Source organism: Geotrypetes seraphini, chromosome 11, assembly GCF_902459505.1.
Source record: "Geotrypetes seraphini chromosome 11, aGeoSer1.1, whole genome shotgun sequence".
NCBI classification, from domain to species: domain Eukaryota; kingdom Metazoa; phylum Chordata; class Amphibia; order Gymnophiona; family Dermophiidae; genus Geotrypetes; species Geotrypetes seraphini.
This window is the reverse complement of record NC_047094.1, coordinates 25,993,310-26,018,184: the sequence shown is the minus strand read 5'-3', so window position 1 is coordinate 26,018,184 and position 24,875 is coordinate 25,993,310. Positions and strand designations below refer to the sequence as shown.

Here is a 24,875-nt window from a genome sequence, read left to right as displayed (position 1 = left end):
GCTACATCCATGAACTTTCAGGACTTGTATTTTCCGGCCATGTTAATTCACTATCAGAGCCAAGTTTGCCTGAAAGATAAAAATGTATATTTTTAGAGAATTCATTCCAGTGTTAATCAATTGACGGTTGTGATCTACGAAGGCACAGTTAAAGTCCTTGAGATAGAGGCAAGTTCTCCCAAAAACTTTCATCATTTGCATGAAGCTTTTCCTACTATGATATAGTAAGGTACCTTACTATACCTGTAAATAAATTCGTTAAGTTTTCGAATGCTGAAAATGCACAGGACTAGGCTATTCTAAAAGTTGTTACAACTAGCCCCAGTTAACAGGATCTCCATACCACAAGGGAATATTTGGTTTATCAAATGTATCCGCATAAATATGATCTAAAATCAAAGGCTAATTTGCATAGTTTGGTTATTTTGAAAACCTGGAGAACAAAAGTTGAAACTCAACAATCAAAGGACCACCATATTCAACAACAACAACAAAAATGCTAGTACATAAACTTTCCAAGACCAAGCAGATCTTTTCTGGCAAAATCCAGAAACGCAAACGCTTCTTCCTTTGTAGGTTTGAAAATATCGCTCCCACTCCCTCTTCTACATTCAGATTTCAATGCCTGCAGCCTGTCTCCCCCACACCACGGTCAGCAGCCTTAAGCCCGTCCTGGATTTCGGTGCCCGTATTGATCCACTTTTGAAATGCCAGCTCTTCTTTCCCGCGCATGCAACGTGCAAAAACCACTGTACAAAACCGAGGATTGTGGCGTCCGCGGAGGGAGAGACGCAAAGGGCTAGGGTCGGTCTCAATATCTTCCTCCGGGCCTGAAGAGCCGAAGTCGGCACGCGCCATCCTCGCGCTCGCGCTCGCGCCCGCCCCTCCCACTCTCTTTCTCACCCCTGTCCTCGCGCCGTCCGCTGCGCCTTTAAGGGGGCGGATCCGACGCCAGCGTTCTTCCCAGCCTGCACTGGGTGTTGCCGCTACCGCTGCCGTTTGGCCACGTCCCCGGGCCACGTCGCTCGGCGCTCGCCATTTTCCAGGGACTGAAGCCCGCAGCAGCGCATCGGCCTGTCGCAGATCCTGTGCCCCCCTTGCTCGCCGTCATGAACGTCTTCAGGCTGACGGGAGACCTCTCCCACCTCGCGGCCATCATCATCTTGCTGCTGAAAATCTGGAAAACCAGGTCCTGTGCCGGTAAGGCTCCCGCTCGGCTGCCCTGGCTGCCGGCACCTGGGGGAATGCGAGGGGTGCCTGGAAAGTTTAATTCCCTTCTGTACTCGTGCCGGTGTTCCACAAAACCTAGTGATCGTGACGAGTGATATTATGTTTTATTAATGGAGATTTATTTTTTTTTTGAGGCACACTGCTACTATTAATTATTTCTATAGCGCTTGCAAAGAGTCACGAAGAAGAAGACAGTCCCTGTTCTGAAGAGCTTACAATCTAAACAGCCGAGACAAACCGGATGTCATGGATACAGTTCAGGGGAACGGTTAATCAGCGGGCAGGGTTGGAGGGCAGAGGAGGAGGGTTAAGGACGGAAAGCTGGAGTATTGCCCTTTGGTGCCCCCGCAGCATATCCTCCTCTGTGTTGCCGAATACGTCATTGGTAAAAGGTGTTGGTGCCTTTTCACCTGGAAGTCATGATCGGGGCTGGGTAAAAACCCTTCAGTCTGATCCAGTTTTGATTGGACGTTTTGGGGGTGTTTGGTTTTTTTTTAGTTTGTGTAAACTACATCGGAAATCAGTAAAAAAACAAACCCATGCAACAACCCAAAACACCCCCCCCCCCCCAGATCAAGCTAAATCTTTGCCTGCCTAAGCGTAACCATAACTCGATGGGTATGTGTAGCATTTCATTTGGGGTTTTTTTTTTATCTGCATGCTTAACATTCATAAATTTAAGGTGATATTTGGTGATTGAGCTGTAATGCCGTTATATATGGTGCCGGTCTTAGCCAGCCCCTCCCACTTTGTCTTGGCTCGGCACACCGAAAATCAGCCTACCTGCTGTCACTAGCTGCAGCTTGGTCGAGATCTCACGAGAAGCGTGCAAGACAAAGAGTGGCTACAGATCGTGAATTAAATAAACTTCTCTCTCTCTCTTTTTAAACGTACTTCTAGGGCTGATGCCCTTTGACCGAGCAGCACGCTCGACTTTTACTTGTTTGTATGGGTTTTCGTTTTTGGAGGACAGAATCTTTTGTTTCCCATTTGCTGGAAAAAAAAATTAAATTCCACGTACTGAAAACAATGAGATTGGAGTGGATTTGAAATCTGGCATGTAATTCATTTCATCCATCAGTGTGTTGTGTGTCTGAAATGATTTAACAGTGCCAAAGACACTATATATAACAAAGGCTGTTTTATTGGTTCTTAATAAACATTTATTCATTGGAAATTTTTTTTTTAATCTCTGATTGCTGTGGTACTGTTTCCATCCTCACTTTGGCATTCTCTGTTTATAGCTGGTGGGGTTAATTTCCTTTTTTTTTTGTTCTGAAATGATTTAACGCCACGCCTTGCATGGTCGATCTAAGGCAGTGTTCTTCAGTGCAGGGGCCAGTGGCGGCCCTCATTGTCTTTTTTTTTTCCTTTCTTCTCTTCCTCTCGCCCCAAGCTCAAGACTGAAAGGGAAAATTAGAAGGGAGGGAGGAGAGTGCATGCTTGAAAGATAAGGTATATGTCAATAGGCAAAAAAAAAAATGCATTTGGAAATGCTCTTAACCGTCGAAGGTACACCTTTAATGGCGTTTGATGGTGGGATGGATGTCACTGATGCACACTAGTCAGCAGTGTCATGGTTCCACATGGGAAGACATTTGGCGGCTCTCCTTCTCCTTAGAATCCGAAGTGGCCCCAGCTTCAAAATGAATGAAGACCACTTATCTAAGCTGTTTGTATTAATATTTGTGTGGTGGATCTGTGGCTCGTCTGCAAGTGTCTGTTTATCCTGTTGAAGTGCGCCTACTCCAGCCACTGGTGCTTTCTGGGAGAGGCGGTGGGGGGGGGGGTTGATTTTGTACTGTAGCGGCTGAGATGTACGAACGCTCAGAAGTGGATGAATCGGGGCTGCGAGCTGGAGCGATAGGCGTTTGATTGGCTGTCCTAGAATGGTGTGACGTGGCAGCCGGCTGAGGTGTAGAGTGTCGGGGGGGGGGGGGGGGGAGGGAGGCGAGCCGAGCCTATTGGTTGGAAGGCCCAACCTCGGCCCTTCTCTTCGGGCCCCCTAATTGTCGAATCCATTTGGGTGGAAGTAGCACTCGCCATTATATTTGCGCGGCATCATAAAAATGTAACAAAAGATGCGCGCGCGCTGATGCGGGGCTTTGCAGCGGTGCGCCGTAACAGAGCAGTGCACGCGGGCCACATCAGCAATCTCGGTGGTGGAAAGGATGGTCCTTTACGTTTCACGTGTTGCCAGCGTTTACCTAAAAGAGCGCAGCTAAATTCAAACTTATGACGTAGCAAGGGACTACAGGTTTACAAATCTGAATAAAAAGAGAAGTCGCGCGTATTTTATACTTCAAATCAAATGTGCCCACTTGTCACTGCTTTGCTATTTGGAACTTTGATTTGTTGCCACATAATAAGGGGAGATGAATCTTGCTAAAGAAGACCTCGAACATATGTAGACCCAGCTCAGGAAAGATAACTTTTTTTTTTTTTTTTTAAATTAAATGGGTTCATGGTAAATTTAAAAAAAATAAAACATGCTAGTGACCTGATGACTTGAGCTTACACATGCATATATTTCAATTTTGTAAATTAAATGGGTAAGTTGGCCTTTTCACACTGCTGTTTTCAGTATACCTTTGTCCTGTTAGGATTTTGAAAGAAGTCTTTTGTAGATAGAAATATGATGGCAGATAAAGGCCAAATGGCCCATCTGCAGTAACCATTATCTCTTCCTCTCTCTAGTCTAAGAGATCCCATGTGCCTATGCCATGCTTTCTTGAATTCACACAGTCTTTGTCTCCGCCACTTTTGGGAGACTGTTCCAGCATCTGCTACCCTTTCTGTAAAAAAAAGTATTTCCTTAGATTACTCCTGAGCCTCTTAACTTCATCCTGTGCCCTCTCATTTTAGAGCTTCCTTTCAAATGAAAGAGAATCATCTCATGCACACTTACGCCACATAGATATTTAAATGTCTTTCTCATATCTCCCCTTTCCTCCATATTGAGATCTTTGTCCCCATACACCTTATGACGAAAACCACACACCACTTTAGCCTTTTTCTGGACTGATGACCAGACAACTATTATTGAAGAAGTTGAAATTAGTTCTTGCAGACACTGGAATCAGACTTGGTGCATTTTTTTTTTCTCCAAACCCTTTAGTCTCTCTACCTGAATTATAAAGATAGTATTCTGTCACATAATCTGAACTATAAAATCCTATGTGAATGATGATATATTCTACAGTCCAGACATCTATAACCACTCTGAAAGCTGAGATCTATGGTTCTGCTCTCAAGTACAGCTGCCTCTAGAATAAATGGGCCTATACTTATTCATGGACCTATCTGACATGCCATATGCCGGAAAGCCCTAGTAGTATTATATGTATCAATTCCAGGAGTCTTAGTTTACGTATTTGTGTGTCTGGTGCCTCAGTAGGCAGTCCTTGTGCTCTGGAAGATTATCTGCCATGTCATACCTGATATGTGGGTAGTGGTAACTTTGTGATGGAAGCACTTATTTTTTTGACCTAGCTATTTTCAGCTCAATTGGTGCGATACTCAAAGTAGTGCTTTGGCACCTTGATATTTTATTTGCAACTATCTGGATCTTTTTTCTTCCTTTTTATAATACTCGTATTTCTCTCTTCTATCTCACTGTACTCACACTTCCAGCCATAGCAGTGACAGTCCTTTGCTCTTTTTGGGAGGTGGTGCATGTGTCTTACGTCTCCTTACTCTGGTCAGTAATTAAGTCATCAGCCTTTCCCATCAGGGGCTGTGAATGCTGTTTGCAAAACACCCCTAGCTCAAGGAGCCAGGCTGTATAGTCAAAGATGGATCTTTCTCATGATGGTGCTTCACTGTACTAGCACTGTCGGATTAGCTGGGAGTGTGAAATCATTCTACAGTCAGCAAATTTTTTAATGCTACCTATTACATCCTTATCAAAAAGAAAAATATTAAAATGTTTTGATTCTCTTTTTTAAATTGCAGGTATTTCTGGGAAAAGCCAGCTTCTCTTTGCACTGGTGTTCACTACCCGTTATCTGGATCTTCTCACTTCATTCATTTCTCTGTATAATACATCTATGAAGGTACAGTGTAATTAACACATTGTTTTGTACTACAACATAAGTAATATTCAAAGATTCAATGGCAAGTTTTATGTTGGTTGGGCTATTTGTTTTAGTGTTTAGTAGCATCAAACTATATAGGGCCCATTATTCAAATAAGAGAGGCTTGGGCCTGCTTAAGTCATGAACAGTGGATCAGATGCAGATATTCAGTGGCATTTTAAAACTTGGCAGTACCACTGAATATCTACACTAACAGATCATGTAGAAATGGGCCAAGAGAGTGGTGTTACAGAGGGCAAAGTTGGGGAGGAACATATAGAACTGCATAAATGGCTGCCTAACTTTGCCTAGTTAGCTATGCAGGTGCTGGCTGTATGTCATCCACATAGCTATTTGTTGTGGCCTGAAGCTCATCGATGCTGCTTAGCCTTCTAGCCCTGGTGGTCAAGGAGTTCTTGAGAAAGGAGCAAACCATTAGACCACCAGGGCTAGTAGGTGGGCTTTGGAGAGGGGGTGCAAGAGGGGGATATGTGGAATCCTGCTTATTCAGGTCTGGGCCAATTTTTACTCAGCTGGGACCTGTAAAAGTTATAGCAGCTAGTTCCATTCTGGTAAGGCCTGGATATTCAATGCTGTTTCCACACATGGCTCACAATTGAATAGGTGGGGCTAATTTAGCTAGTAACAATTGGTGTTTCAAAAAAACACTGACTGCCACTGGCTAAATATTGACCAAACAGATATCGGATATTACTAAATAGTCTGAGATGGCTTATCTGCTGTCTGAAAACAGGTATGATGAACACCTCTTAGCCTGCTTGTGTTGCCTTTGCCTTGTGCTTCCTTCACCGCTGTTGCAGAATAATCTGACAGTATTATAAAACAACTGTCTTATTAAGTTTGGGTCACTCAGAAACAGAATATCTTGGGCTTACAATCTACAGTATACAAGTGTCTGTCTTAATTGCCTCTTGATAGGTTTGCTGGATATGCCTAATAGTGGTAAAGAAATATGTAGTAATAGTAGCTGTGGCTGACGCCAACACAGTTCAGATATAGGTATGTGCGATGCACAAATGGAAGAAATAAAATTAATAAATATATGTAGACCACTTTGGATTAAAGTTCTTCACTTCTCTTTTTCACCTTTCAATGGTGCTTGAACTGAGAGCACAGTATAATCTACTCTACAATGGTGTTATGTGATAGTTTGCACAATTGTGATTGTGTAGCCTGAGATACCTGAAAGATTTGACATCTTCCTGGACAATGACTTGATGACAGGGACGAAGTCTCTGGTTCTAAGCCAGATAGGGCTAGATTCACTAACCTGCCCAATCGTGACTGATCTGTGTCCGATCCAGGCAGGTCCAATGGATTCTGTAACCAATAATATTCTAATGGGGGTGATCGGAGTAATGCCCCCATCCGCCAACACGGATCCCTAGTATGCGTTCCAGGCACATGCGCATCTGCTTTCCCTGTAGATGGTCTGCACATGCGTTTGGTGTTCGTTTTAGCTGGTTTTTTGTTTTATTTTTTTTAACTGGCCAGAGTTTGTTTGTTGTTTTTGTTTTTTTTTTTGGGGGGGGGAGGTTTTACTCCGGAGTCCGTGGCTCAAGTCAGGGCAGTACAGTTGGGCAGAGATTGGGGCAGGAGATTCGCTGGAGAGTTGGCAACTATATTTGGAGGGGGTTCATTTGATATCTGTAAGTTGCAGGAACTTGTACAGCACCAGTGCTGAATAGACACCAGCATTCAGACTTCCCCTTTATCTTCCTCCTATATACTCCCATCTTTTGTAACCAATCTTGCTTTTAAGCTACTGTGTATGTTCCTTGTTGTAACCCATTCTGAGCTTCCGGGAATACAGGATAGAAATTGAAATAAAGTTTCTCCATCTCACCACCTTCCTTCCTGTGGCTAGAGCTGCCTTTCTTATCTGCTCCACTTCCTCCTTCTGGTGAGGAGATCAAACATCTAATACCGACAGGAACATACAGTGGGGCTACAATGGATCTGTTCAAGTGATCCACTCCGCAGTCAACACCTTACTCATAACTCTGAGATCATACAGAACATCTGCTACTTAATTCATCTCAGCTAGGAGACATTCGTATGTGGCAAGCATGTGCCACAAAGGAAGTCGCAGCTGCCACCTTAATCCCAAAGGCTGAAGCTTCAAATGGCCTCTTGAAGAGCAAGTCCACTTTATGGTCCTGCAAATCCTTTTAATATCACATCACCCTCACTAGGCAAGGAGGTGCATTTGGTGACTTGCCCCAACCTTCCAGGCTTCTGGTATACTAGTAACCTCCACCATCTGATAGGCACATAATTCCCCCATCCATCCTCCTCAACCTTTCTGCCAAATTAACCCCCCCATCCACCCCCTATCAAACAGCCAAAATGTGGTAATTCCCCCACAATCGGTACTGTTCAGTAACTGCAGAGGGGCTAATACAATACATTTAACAGACTCCGCCCCCTTTGATGTAAAGTTTGTATGTAGGGTCCCAGATTTTGAAAAATAAAAGCTTCCTCCGTGACCCCGTGGCATCTCGAGCTTCCCATATTGTTAGTTGATGTAGTTGGTTATGCCAGTGTTCAGTGCTGAAGTTACACATGGGCAACACAGCATGCACTGCAAAGTGGTGTACATTCATTAAAAAAAAAAGTAAAAGAGGGAAAGAAAGCCCAAAAAATAGGAGAGATATTGCAAGGCAAATGACATAACATTAAAAGAGAAAACTTACAAATAAAGCTCTTACCACATAATTCTTAACCATGACAGTTATACAGTCAGACATTGTAAATTATGCATTTATTCCATCTGTAACCAGAGTTGAAAACCTACTGAAATAGGTTTGTTTTTATAGCTAAACAAAATTTTGGATAAGATACTTCAAGCAGTGAATTCCAAAGGGCTGGAATAATACACCCCCCCCCCCCCCACACACACACACACAAAAAAGCTCTGTTCCTAGTTTTATGTTTTGCACTTCACATTGAGGGGATGTGCAGATGGCGGTCATTGAGTGAATGTAATAATCTTGGAGGAATGCAAGGGACAACAAAAGAGAGAAGTTAAGGTGTTCCAGAATGCAAGATGTTAATGCACAAGTATAAGGATCTTATATTGCACAGGATGAAGAGAGGATACAGTAAGGAGGCTATTAGTCTGCAACAATAAAGAAAGGTTTAAGAGGCCGTGTGCTGATGTCTGCTGGGCGAGTAGGAGTAATTAACTGGGACAGACATAATGGAAGAGATTATGTATTGTAAGTAACATTCAGAAAGACTATCTAATCTTAAGTTAGAGGTTTGGTATTGTGTGACACACTGGGCTTCAGGGATCGCAAGGGAAAGAGCCAATTACATCTATGCATATTTCTGATCTGTTTTTCCTACAGTGTTGGCCATTTTTTGTATTCTTTTAATATGTTATTGAAGGATTTGCAAATTTGATTTTTGTATATGTTGAGAAATGTTTTTATATTGTTTTTTCTTGCTTTTTGCATGTTTAATTGGAAACCGCTGTGATCCCAGGCGGGATATTAAGTTTTTTAAATAAATAAATAAAAAAAATACTCCCCCCCTTCCTCTCTCCTAGAGATCCAATGTACTTGTCCTGATCTTTCTTGAATTCAGTTACAGTTTTCATCTCCACCACCCTTTCTGTGAAGTATTTCCTAGGTTACTCCCTGGTCTGGCTACTTTCACCTTCATCCTGTGCCCCCTCATTCCAAGGCTTTGTTTTGATTAAAAGAGACTCACCACCTTTGCATTTATGCCACTGAGGTATTTAAATGTCTCTAGCTTAAGAAGGAACTGCAAAGGAGTGGGGGGAGCATTGTCCAATAATAATGAGGGGTTTGCTTTGACTCAAGAATGAAGTATCAAGGAAGTGCATAGGCTTTCTATTTTTCAATGAGAAATGGACGATAACTTATGAGCAGGGCTGCTAGATGAAGGTTTAGAAGTATGGGGGTTTGTGAGGGATTTAATCGCAATAGTCTAGAAGGTAAGGGGCCTTAGAATTTTGAATAATGCTCCTCCTTAGTCTTCGAAATGTCCATTTTTATGTGCATTAGCATTACATGAGGGTTGGGTTTTTACGGAAGCACCTTTTATTCAGGCTAAACTATAGTGGTCAATCCAGAAAGCTGCATCTGGAGGAGATGGCGAAGAATGCAGGGTTTCTCTGTGTTGGTGATTAGATGGATAACTCACTTTGGCATACCACTTCTTATCCACAGATGACTGGAATTAGAAAGGATCTACATATGGGCAGATCTAAAATGGACAAAAGCTAGTTTGACAAGAGGCCTTGTTCCATCATTCAGTTAAAAAAGCGGACTGAGTTTACACACGAAGGAGTTGTCCCATTTGCAGATATTTTAGTAGCAAACTAGCAAATTCAGGATCCCCGTTACTAGGAATATGTCCCATAGCCACAAAATGGAAGAGAGCTTTTTAGTGAGTAGACTCGTTGGTGCTGGAGGAAAGTTTAGAAGATTTTTGGAACACTAAAATGACCTAGTTTTGAAGAAGAAAATGGGGTGAACAGGTGCCCCATTGTTGTTAATCTTTGTGCAGAAGACAGGACTGTTCTGTTGGGTTTCTATAGCTTGGTGTCATGAATGCACTGGCTGTGTCTTGCTGTGTCTAAGTAAGTGAAACTGATATTTCGGCCATCATGTCGGTGGCTTTTTTTGGTGTATATGGTGAGGCCTGCAGTTCGGGTTTTTTTTGTTTGTTTGTTTGTTTGTTTTTTCCTATCAAAATTCAAATTTGTGACCAACAGGCTTTCATACCTCGGTTTTCTCGCCAAAATCTCCCACCTTTTGTGAGTTTAAATTGTTCCAAGGAATTTTCCTGCCTCCCACAATTAAAAAAAATCCCCAACCAGTCAATTTGGAGAACCCAGTACTTATATGAAGACAAACTGCAGACCTTGCAAGAACACCCTGAAACAAAGCCATGGCATGATGGCTAAAATGTTGGTTCTAGTGCAATGAATCTAGTGGTCCTGAACCATAGGTCTTGTCTCTAAACTCGCAAGTTGCTTGCTTAAAACTCAATTGTGATTTCATCTCCACCTCCTTCCCAGAGAGCTGCTCCTTCTCAGTTGTTGTTGGGGTTTTTTTTTTTTTTTTGCTAGCAAGTTGCTCAGAAGTGTTTCTGATCTGCTCTGAAGTTTTATTATTTTTGGGTATTTTTTCTCAATATTTGTTTGAAGGCTCAGTGCTTAGAAGTTTCCATTTGTTGGGACCTCTGCCTGGGAGAAGACGCAGACTCATGTCATAGAAGTCTGCTGCTAGCAGGAACAGCCCCTCAGGGACACCTAGCTAGCCAGCCTGCTGGTATTTTTTTATTTTTATTTTTTTTATAGCTCCAGGGCTGTCCCCTGTGTAGCTTATCAGGAGCTTGAGTGCAGGCTATTTGGGCTGCTCCTTGGGTCGGCTGAGATTAATAGGAGGCCGTCTGCATAGTCCTCCACCTCTCCCGCACTTCACAACAAAGTTTCTGGGGGTTGAGGCTCAGTCCAAACTTGGTCCGACTGGCAGCCCAACGATCAGGTTTGTGCTGTGAATCTGTAAAATGGATCTCTTTTCCATTTTTTTTTCAGCTGCGTTCCTATGCTTTGAATAGCAGCCAGATTGTGTTAGTTTAGCAGTTGTGTAGTAACTGCAAAGCCTGTATAGTTAACACACAGAAAAATCTGATATGTGCAGTGACAGTGTGCAGACACTTATGCACTAACCTTCAAGGTGTGATGTATGTCCATAACCTGTCCATTCCCTATTGGCATGTATCATTACATTTGATAACTTGCCTGCCTTTAGTAAAAGGACCCTTTTAATCTTTCATTTTCCCCTTGGATTTGAAAAAACAAATAACATTATGTATTGGGCCCAAGGCAGAATATAGCAGTCAAGCTGTTTTGGTTTCTTATATACACCTACAGCTGCACGTAAATAACTTCCTTGACTTGTCTATTTTCCTCCCCAGTTGGTGGTGGTTGCTCACTTGCTGGTATTTATTATGCCTTTCTCTTTGTACAACACTGTATGCAGTTTTCGGCTCTAGTTCCTTTGACACAAGATCATTAAGCCATCCAAAGTGGATTCTGAGAGAGCAAGCAACCACCTGAGATCCTGTTCATGAACCATATGTGTTTCATTTGGTTTTCTTTAGACGCAGTCCATCATAAATAGGAATCCTGATGCCCTTAAGTGATTTTAGTCCCAGAGGAATTTTACACAGCACAGACCTGGATTTTTCTTGCAGTATTCTGCACAGGGCCCAGGAGGCAGCTACACCAGGGCTGCTACAGCCTCTTAGTTTTACCACCCACATACAGTTGACATCACCTCTAAAAAGGAGGAAGCAATTGAATGCAGCAGCAGTGCAATAAATGAGAAGGCTGTAGTAGCAGAACCAGCCCCCATGTTGGAGGAAGAAGAACAAAGAACTAGGGGTGAGAAGAGAAATATTGGCGGTGCAGGGGGTTTAGAGAGGTGGGAGTATTGAGCTTGCAAGGGCCTAAAGAGAAAGTAAGCTTTGAAATTTGAGGGAGGCAGAGCAAGAGAGCAATGGGGTGGTCAAGTCTGGAAGATGGGCCAATACTTTTTAAGGGGAGGGAGGGATTCTGTACAGCTAAATTTAGAATTTTACTATTTCTGGAGAAATAAGATATCATTTGTAATTTTCTGCAAAGAATTCCCCCAGAGTGATTTTTAGATGCTGTACAAAATGTTAATATGTTGTCTATAACTGCTCAGCTTAAAGCAAGAATTTGAATGTATAAATATATGGTGTATCTTGGCTTTATTCCTCTCTAGCCTGGAAAATGCAAAGCACATTTCTTCTACTGTTTTATTTGCAATTTTATGCAAAAAGATAAGACCTGTATAATTGGATTATTTTTATACAAGTGGAGAGAATTTTGCAAGCCTGATGTTTTGTTTCTTGTTTGTCTTACTAGGTTATCTACATCAGTTGCTCATATGCCACAGTTTATCTGATCTACATGAAATTTAAGGCCACATATGATGGAAATCACGATACATTCCGAGTGGAGTTTCTTGTGGTCCCTGTTGGTGGATTATCATTCCTTGTCAATCATGATTTCTCTCCGCTGGAGGTTAGTCTTATTTTCAGATCTCATCAGATCCTGGGGTTCATTTGAATCATAGTTGGATAAATGCTCTCAATGGATGGAGCACCAGCTATCCAGGGAGCAGGAAGGGCTGAAGCATAGTCAATGCTGACAAGGAATACATGGAGGCATGGGGAATGACACGGGGACAAATTTGTCCCTGTCCCTGCAGGATCTATTTCTAGCCCTGTTTTGTCTCTCCAATTTTGACCCTGTTCCTACCCCATCTCTACAAACTGTCATCTGTACAAGCATCGAACACTTATGATTTTGTTCGAGGTTTGTGCAGATGAGGACAGCTTGCAGGGATGGGACTGTAGAACCTGTTTAGGCTGAATTTATGCCACTGAAGAATTGAAATGCAAAGCATTCTTCAGTCTAAATTTTTGTTTCTTTGCAAAACCCCATTTCCTTGTGCTTTTGAGAAGAATTATAATATATCGTCTGAAAAGCAGAACACTGTTCTGATTTGCAGTGGTTAGTGTGGTGGGCTGAGAACCTGGGGAAATGAGTTTGATTCCTTGCCCCAGGTACAAAAACATAGCTCTAGGGACAAAAAGTACCTGCATATAATAAATTTTATACTGCTTTGGTTGTACCACAGAAAGACAGTATATTGAATCCCTTTACCCCTTCACGTTTTTTTTTAATCAGTTGGTAACATGAAGTAAAAAACTAGTGGTGATTACAATTCATAAGTCTGGCTAACTTCAAAACTTGCTAGGCTAATAACTTACTAGAGCTATCCCAACTTGCTAAATCTGTTCTCAGTACCATTGTTGAATGTAAAAACATAACTTTCTCATAGATATCATTACTACGGATTGTTTTCATCATTTGCAGAATAGAGAATGGCACGGTGACAAAATTCATCACCATTCCCATAACTTTAGATAACCGCAGGACACCATCTCCGTGTCATTTTTTAAGGAGAGAGGGAAGAATCGGAGTATGAATGGGCACAATCGCTGACTCTCAAGCCTTGCATTGAAAATGCTGGTGTAGAAGGACTGAGGTTCAGATAGACACTAAAGAATGGCATGGGCTGGTTAGAACATAAGACCATAAGTGTTGCCATACTGGGACAAATCGAAGGTCCATTAAGCCCAGCATCCTGTTTCCAACAATAGCCAACCGAGGTCACAAGTACTTGGCAGAAACCCAAAGAGTAGCAACATTCCAGAGCTGAGATTGTGATGTCATAATGCGTCATTCCACCAATGCCTAAGAGCCAACCTCATCGGTGATGTCACAATGGCTTCATTATCCTATACTTGGCTCAAATAAGAATCAGATTATGAATGGGCAAAGCCACTGACCCTCAAGTCTTGCATTGAAGAATGCTGGTGTAGAAGGACTGAGGTTGAGAGACACTAAAGAATGACATGGAATTGTTTCCCACGGTTATCCATGGGGATGGTAACTGTGATGAATTTTGTCACCGTGTCATTCTCTAGTGTAGAATTGTAATATCTAAAGGGGGGGAAGGTTTTTGGATTGGGTTTCCACAAAAGCAAACTGACCATTTCAGTGAATCATAAAACCCAGAAGGTTTTTGTTCATACAAGACTGCCAGCATAAACTAATAGCAGTTATACCAGGAATACAGATATAGAATCACTGTGTTCCATCTCTTTAACAAAGAAATTCCTAGTTTCTGATGGTGTCACACTGGCTGCTTGTGTATGAATAACTTATGTTCCTTGTCATCAGTAGCAGATGAATCCAGTCCACCTACTAGCAGGCGAAGATAGAGAGCACAAAGCTGAGCACAAAATAAGTCCTGCTCCTTGGCACTTCAGAATTCTCTATCTCCACAGGCGGATGGATGGTTCTTCTGCTTCTGGACTTATTTTGTGCTCAGATCATGTTTTATTGTTTAATTCAGTGAGCATGGGGGGGATGTAGGTTTAGGGTTCCTGCTTGAGATACACCTGGTGGCGCCATGTCCCTACCCACCTCCCTCCTGCCCTGATAATGCTGCTTGCCACCTTGTCTCCCTCCTCACAGCCTAAAAAAAAAAAGGAAGCATAATAACCCCATGTGGAGTGCAGATATAGAATCGCTGTGTTGCATCTTTACAAACTATTCCAAAGGTATGGTCCTTGTTTCTGATGCTGTCGCACTGGCTGCTTGTGTATGAATAACTTAGGTTTCTGTAGGAAACTAAGATTTCTGTGGATGGCCCTTAATGTTTCTTGTCTTGTATGATATTATTTTTCTCTCTACATCCTTCAGATCCTGTGGACTTTCTCCATTTACCTGGAGTCGGTTGCAATCCTTCCCCAGCTTTTCATGATCAGTAAAACTGGTGAAGCTGAGACCATCACCACCCACTATCTTTTCTTCTTGGGCCTTTACCGTGCCTTGTACCTCTTCAACTGGATTTGGCGTTACACCTTCGAAGGCTTCTTTGATCTTATAGCTATTGTTGCTGGTGTGGTTCAAACCATTCTTTACTGCGACTTCTTCTATTTGTATGTTACAAAAGGTGAGAACATTTGATAATACTCCTTGGGAAAAAGGCGCTTTGAAACTTATGCACTAATAACTTGATAAAAAAATTGACCCATTTGTCTGTTTGGCTGAGTAAAAATGGTTTGAAAAGTGCATCCCTTTCCTCACTCCCCCCCTCCCCATCATTTTGGGTAAAGTGAGGCATATTAGGTCAGGGAAGAGAATCCCCCATATGGTTTACTGCCCTTGCTCCAGGTAGAGTGAAGTTTGTTTGTTGTGAAAATTGCCCTCCCTGGGAAAACTTAGTCCATTTGACCTTTTATGAGAGAGCTCCCTGCTTCCAGCTCAGTGGGAAATGGCATCACGAGTCTTCTCAACTCAACACAGCCATTGTTGTGCAAGCCCTCAGCTGGGCACCCTCAGTACATTACAGTGCTGGACCAAAATCTGACTAGGTGTTCTCATGCACAATAACAGGGATTCCCTCGGTTAGAGTCTATGAATCCAACATCTCCAGTCCTGACTGACTGAAGAGATGTTGGCCTGGAAGTTGACCCAGGTCTGCCACTAAGCCATAAGGCTGGCCTATTTTTTTTTTTTCTAATTGTAGTTTAAACAAATCCCTGAGCTTGCCTTCATAAAGCATGCCACCTTTCTACCCACGTTCATATTGGTTCTAAATATGTTAATTACCAAGTCATAAAAACTCATTGGTTACTTAGAATCGTGAGGCATGCAATATAAGCCTCTGAGGAGCTTCATTTGACTTGAGTTTTGGGTTATAAATAACCACATTTGTGGTTTTGTTTCTCAGTTTGGGAAATTATACTTTTTTGCGAGCAATAACCAAGCAATGGGTTTTAATTTATGAAAAGGAGTAGCAATATAGTAAGGGCTGAATAGATATGTTGATACGAGGGTAAAATCAAGGCCCACATACAAACACAGGTTATATAAATATATATTTTTTTTCTGCCATACTAAATAGAGCAGTGCTAAGAAAATACAGAACCAGCTGAAAAGCACGGCAGATTGCCAGTCTTAGACAGTGATTACTTTTCTGACTACACTGTAGCTGGTTGGTGCTGTGTAGACAATATGATAGATCAGTGGTTCCCAACCCTGTCCTGGTGGCCCACCAGGCCAATCGGGTTTTCAGGATAGCCCTAACGAATATGCATGGAGAAGATTTACTTGCCTGTCACTTCCATTATATGCAAATCTCTCTTATGCATATTCATTAGGGCTAGCTTGAACACCCGATTGGCCTGATGGTCCTCCAGGACAGGGTTGGGAACCACTGTGATAGATCATGCCACTGTATGACTGATAAATAAATGGGGCAGTATTACTAACCTTTAATCTAGATCAGGGGGTGAGCAATTCCAGTCCTTGAGAGCCACAGGCAGGTCAGGTTTTCAGGATATCCACAATGAATATATATGAGATGGATTTGCATGCACTGCCTCCTTGAGATGCAAATCTATCTCATGCATATTTATTGTGGATATCCTGAAAACCTGATCTGCCTATGGCTCTCAAGGACCAGAATTACCTACCCTTGATCTAGATGAATGTTACATAATACTTTGAAGCTATTCATTTTTTATTCACCTTCATGAAAGCTTAAAAAGTGTGTTCCTAATGTTTCATAGAATCTTTTGAGTAATCCAAAAGTGGTCATCACTTGCCACAGCTGCTGCTGTGCTTTTTGATGAAGCAAACCAGAAAATATTTGATGTCTTCTAATTGTACTTGTCTTTTGCACAATTCTTATTCTTGTCTTTTGCACAATTTCAGTACTAAAGGGAAAGAAGCTGAGTTTGCCAGCATAAATGCCAAAAATGAGTTGCCTCTGTCCATCGGGGCACTTGGACAGAACAATCCATACCACAAGCAAAAGGTGTAAGATGCCTGAGACAGAATGTCAGAAACACTACTTTTTCTAACCTTGTGAATGGTCTTCAAGCAGCTGTGGAAGAATGAAGAGGAAAAACCAGCGGATTTCTGTTTGATGCATCTTGCCTTTTTCCTTTTTTTATTACTATGTATAAAGATTTTTTTACATAAGAAACTTATACTGTATTGATAGATCCAGTGTGCAGTTTCAGTTATAGTTCCAGAAGTGAGATTTTTGTGCAGCTGACAACCAGCACTAAGTGCAAACTCTTTCCCCTGACCCCCCCCCCCCAACCATTTCAGAATAGACTAATAAAATTGTAGCACCTACTAGGTTTCATTAGTCAGTATTTTTCTTTCTCTTGTCATCCATTTTCATTCCATTTGTATTTATTTGACTATTTGTTTCTGCCATAAGATTAAACTTGCTCATTGCAGACTGAAGCAGTCTTTTGATATAAACTTCTGTAGTTTTATTCCTTTCTTCAAATTTGGGAGTTTACAAAAGAATCCACCCAGTGCCATTAAGCCTAGAATTCACCTCCTTCCCCCCTGAAAGTTTAGATTTAAACACTATTTTTAAATAACATAGAACAGCAGTATTTTTGAAAATTCTGTTAAACAGTTAAAAAAAAAAATTGGTTTCCTTTTTTTTTTTATGTTTCATTTTGGAGCTTAGCATTTTACATTGCTCCTCCTTATGAAGTCGCATCCAGCATTATGAATGTAAGCAACGCATAGTAACGTAGTAGATGACAGATGAAAAGGTTGAAATTGCCATCCAGTCTACCCAACAGTGTGGTTAGGGTTGTAACTGCCATTTCATAAAGATAAAGCCACCCTCGCGTGGACACACACACACCAATGCCTTCTTAAGAAGTCCCAAGTCAGTTCACTGCTGTTCTGAGACAAAGCACTCAACACTTGGTTTCCATTTACTTGCTTTTTGAATTCTATGACCATTTTCCACCACCTTCTCTCAGAAGGCTTTTAGGCATCTTCCCCCCTTTCTGTGACAAAATATTTCCTGATGTTTCTCCCCAGTCTACCTCTATACAGCTTCATTTCATATATCCCCTAGTTGAGTGGCTTCCTTTCCTTTGAAAAATGATTTTTCTTTTAAGATTAAAAAAAAGTTTAACTACTTATTTCCCTCTCCTAGGATATACATATTAAGTTCTGAAATTTCTTTTCTTCTGTCTGTGGCACAGATTCTGCAACATTTTGGTTGCTTTGCTCTGGACTACCTCTAGCCTTTTTTCATCTTTACAGAAATAAGGGTCTCTAAAACTGAATACACTATTTCAGGTGAGGCCTCACCAATGACTTGTAAAGAGGCATTAGTACCTCTGTTTTCTTCCTACTGGTTATGCCCCCTGTATCAGGGTGCTGTTAGGCTGTTCATTATACAAACTTTTCATAGGTGCATGGCATTGAGTAGACTAGATATTTTCAGTGGGATATGTGACCATATTGAAAAAAATCAAAGTATATGAGTGGGAAAGAACCTGTTTATACTTAATTCTGCTACTTGCAAACAGAGCATTGGAGTGAAATGCAAAAATCGCACAAATACAACAACGTAGGCCGTAGAATCAAGAAAGGGAGAGGTGGTCACTTTGAGAACTTTGTTCTGCTAGTTTGCCATGCACAAGAGTATGGAATGTGACTTAACTGCCTCCCTTAGGAGCAGTGTAAAAGAATAAATGGGCAGAGAAAATACCTAGCATTTTGCAGATGGCAAGGGATAAATGAGGTGCGATTACGGTTTAATGGTGCATCTATATTCTTAAATTTCTATATTTCTTAAAATTCATGTCCTATTTTCATTCTCATTGATATGTCATTATAGCTATAGAGATGGGTAGTTGTGACATGCAGTAATCTATAAGTGATGCTCATTTTAAATGATGTCAAACCTTGATTTAATTCTGCTCATGTGATGTCCATGTGTTCAAGTGGTTTTGCTGATGTGTCACTTTGAGACAATGAGTGATTTTATAAACTTGTTTCAATATCGGCAGCACTGGCCAACATTCTTTATATTATCTACATGATTTCCCCCTCCTCCATTTTTTTAGAACTGAGTTGATGCATGATTTATCCCGTTGATTCTTTTCCCCCAAATAAACGTTTTATGAAAACTGGGGTATTCTGGTTGTTTGGTTTTTGTTTTTGTTTTTATTAGTTGTGTTCTAAGTCAGTCACTTTTTTATGTCTTCAAAAATCTGAGGTGTTTCTTTTTATTTTGAAAGAAGGGACTCCTCTCCCTTACCTAATCCCACCCCCCATCTACTACGCTTCAATACATAACTTCAAGCCCAAACCTCCACTAACACAAATCAAGGTAACCCTTGATGACCCAGTTTCCACCCCTTCAGAGATCCCAATCCTGACACATCCTTTAGATCTCCCAGACCACACACCAAAAAAGCCAGAGTACTGAAAAACTTAGCTTCTTCCCATCTCTCCCCCAAAATCCCATTATGCTACTCTAATCTCAGAGGATCCTACCTAAATATAAGATCGATGAGGAACAAATCCCAATTAATTTACGACTGGCTAACCGACACCAATCCTGACTTCATCCTCCTAACGGAGACTTAGTTACTCTCAGACATCATCCAAGAATGCCTCCCCCCTAATTTCAAAATTCTATCCTTGGCAAGAGAAAGAGGCAGGGGTGGTGAACTGGCAGTAATCTTTAATGTCAACTTAAACTGCACCATGCTAAGCTCTAAATCCTCCTCTACCTTGGAAATCTTATCTCTAAAGCTACATTCAGAACTCCTAGCGGACTCCCTAATAATCACTCTAGCATATATTCCTCCAAAAAAATGGTCCTCAGCCAAAGAAGAATTTCTCGAGTTCCTGTTAACCAACTCTCTAAATGGGCCTTACAACCTCTTCTGCGGAGATTTAAACCTGCACCTTGAGAATTCAGATTTGCCAGAGACCACCGAATTCTGGTCCTTTCTAGCTTCACTAGGATTCCCTCACTCTCCTCCGGTTACTACTCACAAAAAAGGCCACCAACTAGACTTAGTATCGCTGACTTCATTAAACGCAACAAATCCCACAATCCGATGAATATCAGAAACCTGGTCTGATTCACTATGGTCATACCACAAACTATGTAACTTCGAGCTGGAATGGGAACAGAAATCAACCACCACCACAATGAAAGCCAAGAACAAATCCACACAATTTCAAACACGCAGAGGCAAGATCAGCCCCATAGAATTCTGGTCTCACTACGATATCCACAACCAAGATGAAGATCTTAATCTCTTCATGAACTCCTGGACCTCCACCAGCACCCAAATCCTAAACGAAATGGCCCTGCTGAAAAAAAGAAGGATTAGACCTAGAAACCTAACAGGCTGGTTTGACCGAGAGCTCCTTGAGATAGAGAGTTAAGAAGATTAGAAAGGAAATGGTCAAAATCAGGAACCCCAGAGTCTAGAGACACCTAGCGCCAAATGCTAAAAAATTATAAAAACATAACCAAAAAGAAGAAAAAAACCTATGCCCACATTATAGGTAACACCTCCTTAAATAGCAGCAAACTGTTTAAACTAGTAAATGACCTGTACAATACTCATCCTTACACAAACCCGGTAGAGGAATCCATAGTTACAGCAGACGACCTAGCCAATTTCTTCAACTCAAAAATAATAAAATCAAGACTTGCTCTACCAAGCACTCAAGACTCCCATTGGAATTACATCATCCCCCAGGACGCAGACGCATCTAAAGCCGACATGAGTTGGTCCAACATCAAGGAGACTGATTGGCAAACATTCAGCAAATTCTACAACAAATACGCCAAATCATATTGCAGACTGGACCCCTGCCCCCCAAATGTGATGAAATCGGCCCCTATCAATTTCAAAGCTCAACTACTAAACTGGATCAACCTACAACTATCCTCTGGCAAATTCCCAGAAGACTTGGGTCAAATTGTTATAACTCCTATAAAAAAGAAACACCCAACAACATTTCCAATTTCAGACCTGTCGCAAACATCCCTCTGGCAGCCAAATTAATGGAAGGCCTGGTAAATGCTGAACTAAATACCTATCTAGACAAATTCAACCTACTGCACAATAACCAATCTGGTTTCAGACCCGGCTTCAGCACCGAAATCATAATGGCCTCTCTCCTAAACCATCTACATTCCCTTCTCAGTCAAGGCTCCAGTGCTATGATTCTCCAACTGGACCTAAGCTGTGCCTTTGACCTAGTTGACCACACTATCCTGTTGAACTGTCTTGAATCATTAGGCATCACAGGAAACACAACTGGTTCCAAGGATTCCTCGAACTCAAATCCTTCAGCTGGAATAACAACTGCAGACTACCCCAGGGCTCTCCGTTATCTCTGACCCTATTCAACATCTACCTCATCTCACTGGAACACCTGCTACAAAACCTAAATCTCAACTTCCACATCTATGCTGACGACATCACTGTTGTGCTACCACTATCCGGTCTGTCGCCAGACTTCATTAATCTCGTATCCAATACCCTAAATCAGATAGAGCTTTGGATGAAGGTCTTCAAACTAAAACTGAACACAGATAAAACTAAATTCTTCCTGGCATCTCCCAATGAAAAGATAAATGACAACACGATTCACGTGAATGGCTGAGATTACGAAATTGACCAAACTATAAAAATACTAGGAGTCACCCTTGACAGACACCTAACCCTGGAAAAGCATACAGACCTAATGTTCAAAAAAAGTATTTCAGCCCTATGGAAGCTCCGCACCATCAAAAAATTCTTTGATGAATCATCCTTTCGATGACTTGTACAATCATCCATCTTGAGCTCGCTAGACTACTGTAACATCATATACCTGGGAGCCTACAAGAAGACACTCCACAAGCTAAGATTAATCCAAAACACCGCTGTCCGACTCATCTTTGGATTAAAAAAATGGGAACATATCACCCCATACTTCCAAATATTCCTCTGGTTGCCAGTGGAATCCAGAATACTCTTCAAGCTTGCCTGCATCAGCTACAAAGCGGTCTTTGGGATGCTTCCAACTTACCTTGCCTCCCAATTCCTCCTCAACTACGCCAATAAGAACTCTCGCAAAATAAATCTCTTTAATTACCCATCTCTAAAATCATGTCACTACAAGAGGTTCCTTGACAGAATGCTATCGTTCCAGGCAGCTAAACTGAACACATGGCTCGTAAAACCCATACTCAAGGCTGCGTCATACGCTGACTTCAGAAAATCTCTGAAGACCCGTCTCTTTAACACTATCTGAGATCCCTTCCATTGACAATTCTGTATCCCTGTAAGTGCTTTCTCTTCCCATTACCCCTCTTACCCCATTGCATGTATATTGCTGTAAACCTCTCTTTCTCATGGCATGCTTCTTCTTGTAAACTGCCCCTAACTCATGCATCCTGTTGTAATCATTTGCTGCTTGCTGCAAACATCTCATACTCTCATTGCATGTATCTTCTTGCAAACCGCTCTGAACTTATGTATCTTGTAAACTTTTGTTTCTTGTCGTAATCATCGCATACTCTCATTGCATGAATCTTGCTGTAAACCGCTTCGAACTTATGGCATAGTGGTATATAAGAAATAAAATTATTATTATTACTTATCTGCATTGCACTCCAAAGTACTAATAATTACACTTGCTGTAGGCTTGCCTAAATCCTAATTTTCCATAAACTGTTTAGATCTTTATGCAGGAAGAGATCACCATCTGATCTCTTAGGAATCCTACCTGTCAAGTGGCATAAGGTTAAACTGATGCAATGAGAGAGCCAACTAAACAGAGATTATGAGGGCAACTTTTCACTGGACAAAATTTTCTAAACATTTTGCTTCCTTAAAACAATCTGATGATTATAATAGACCCCTTCAAAATAAACACAAATATAATTTCCCACTGACTGTATCACATAGGAATTTTGAGAAACATGATGGTATCTGTAATTGACTATAACATGTTTTAATACACAAAGATTCTGGTATGCTGTGACAGTTCGCCATGGCTGTTAATTTTTGTATGTATTCAGTGTCTGGTGCATCTTGTTGCAGTGTTCAACAGTAGCCAGCCTGGTATCTTTTTTTCCAAAGTGGCAATGTCCTAGTGAAACTTTTCGCCATGTTAATCGCTGACTGCACCAAGATTTGTGGGGAAGAAGTCCAAGTGTGAATATAGAAAGTGCATCTTCAGTGACCTGTTGAACTTCATGGTTTTGTATGCTCTAAGAAGTTTGTCAACTAGTTGAATATAGTTTGGTGCTCTGTAATTGCCAAGAAAATTCTTAAAGATGTCCGTGAATGCTTTCCAGGCGATTTTTCTCTGGCCCTTCAAATCTCTTGTCATTGATAATGTGTCTGATCTGTGGACTGACAAAAATACCTTCCTAAATCTTGATGTCTGTTATTCTTGGAAACATCTGTCTTAGATAAAGAAAACTTTTGCCTTCCTTGTTCATCTCTTACAGTTTTTCATCAGTCCAAGTTTTATGTGAAGAGGAGGCAAAATGTCGGGTCAATAAGTGGTTCATGTACCACATTTTTCTATCCTAGAACCAAATTCTTATGGAGTGGTCAGTTCTTTTGAATGTAATGCGACTCCTTAGCACGGCTGTCCCATTCACAAATAAAACAACAATACTTGGTCTAGTCAAGCAGCATTCCAAGTAGCAGAGTTACTACTTTAAGATTACTGTAGGATATGCTTTAACAGCAGTTCCATGTTTTCATATGCTTTTATATGGCCTTTTCAGGCAGCATCCATCAAACCCATGTACAAGCATGCCCAGACTGTATCATTTCCATGGACATTATGCAACCTACCCTGAATGTACGCCTGGATATGTCCACACTATATCCAGCAAGGTATAACATGAGCAATAGGCCTATATTAAGAATTAGGCTAAGAATTAATTGCATTAGTCTAAAAGTGTAATGAGAAAGTTTTTTTTTGTTAAAATTATACATGATACGTAATTTTAAACATGATTTTCATGATCAGCAGCCAAAATCTGTAAGATACACCTGAAAGTGTTGAAGCAAAAATTTTGTTGTCCAGTAATGGTGCATGCATACCAAAGTAATTAATGAGCTGGAAACCAGAAGGGAAAAGAAGTACAGGAAGGCAAGGACAAAGATAAGATCAAATAATTGAAAAGTTCCTCACTGAGGTAGATAGCAATTGACCAAGAAGTAGCTGATGAAAACACAAGGGTGGATGATGATCCAGTCAACACCTAAGGCAGACAAATGCAAGAAAACATAATTATAACATATTATTTTATGTTAACAACACTGTGTTCACAGTCAAAATTGGTGTTTTTACCTTTGTCCACCAAGCCCAAATGCGAGTTAGAACTCCAAATGCGATCATGTCGCATTTCTTTTTCATTTACTAATATGCTGGAATATTTCACAAGTACAGCTCCACCTACATAAAATCAAATAGAAACGGTTAAAATTGCTGAATTGAAACCCCATAATGAAAATTGGAAAATGAAGATTTTGAACTTGAAGGGGATTGAAATCCTTTACATCTATCTCCTGGGCTCTTTTGTAAACAAAGAAGCAACTACCAGGGAGGAAATACTCTGCAGAATAGCACTTGGTTGCTCTTCAATGAAGGTTCTCAAAGTATTCCAAGGCAAGGAGGTAACACTCGACATGAAGATCAGACTTATCCATGTACTCATTTTCTCTGTGGTCAGTTACAGATGTGAAAGCTGGACACTATGGAAACAAGCAAAAAAACAAAAGGATTGACCCCAAAATTTCCACAAAGAAGAAAATCCAGAGAAAACCAAAAAAACTCTGTGGAGTGACGATGTTCCTAAATGGACTTTATTTGAAAGTATCAAAGTTCCAAAGGTACACTAAAATCATCCACATAAAATAATTCCATCCACATAAAAGTAAATCATCCACATAAGAGCCTTAAAGGACCTAGTCCGCTAGGGATACAGGACCCAACACGGTCCGCGTTTCGACAAAAAGTCTTCAGGGGTCCCTGGGGGTCCTATAAAGGTGTGTACGTGGGAAACAATTGTGTGGTGAACCGGAAGTGAG

General features: G+C 41.2%; 1 protein-coding gene across 2 annotated transcripts; it reads left to right on the top strand.

Annotated features, from left to right (window-relative positions):
• Positions 1 to 942: 942 nt before the first annotated feature.
• KDELR2 (KDEL endoplasmic reticulum protein retention receptor 2) lies at positions 943 to 18,937 on the top strand. Of its 2 annotated transcripts, none has more exons than XM_033914284.1 (5): positions 943 to 1,200; positions 5,185 to 5,285; positions 12,259 to 12,417; positions 14,671 to 14,923; positions 16,690 to 18,937. In XM_033914284.1, exons 1-5 carry the CDS (start codon positions 1,110 to 1,112, stop codon positions 16,722 to 16,724), a joined length of 639 nt encoding a protein of 212 aa, XP_033770175.1. In that variant the 5' UTR covers positions 943 to 1,109; the 3' UTR covers positions 16,725 to 18,937. The 2 variants fall into 2 exon arrangements, with proteins under 2 accessions (XP_033770175.1, XP_033770176.1); XM_033914285.1 differs by lacking the exon at positions 943 to 1,200 and adding an exon at positions 3,264 to 3,782.
• The last annotated feature ends 5,938 nt before the right edge of the window (positions 18,938 to 24,875 follow it).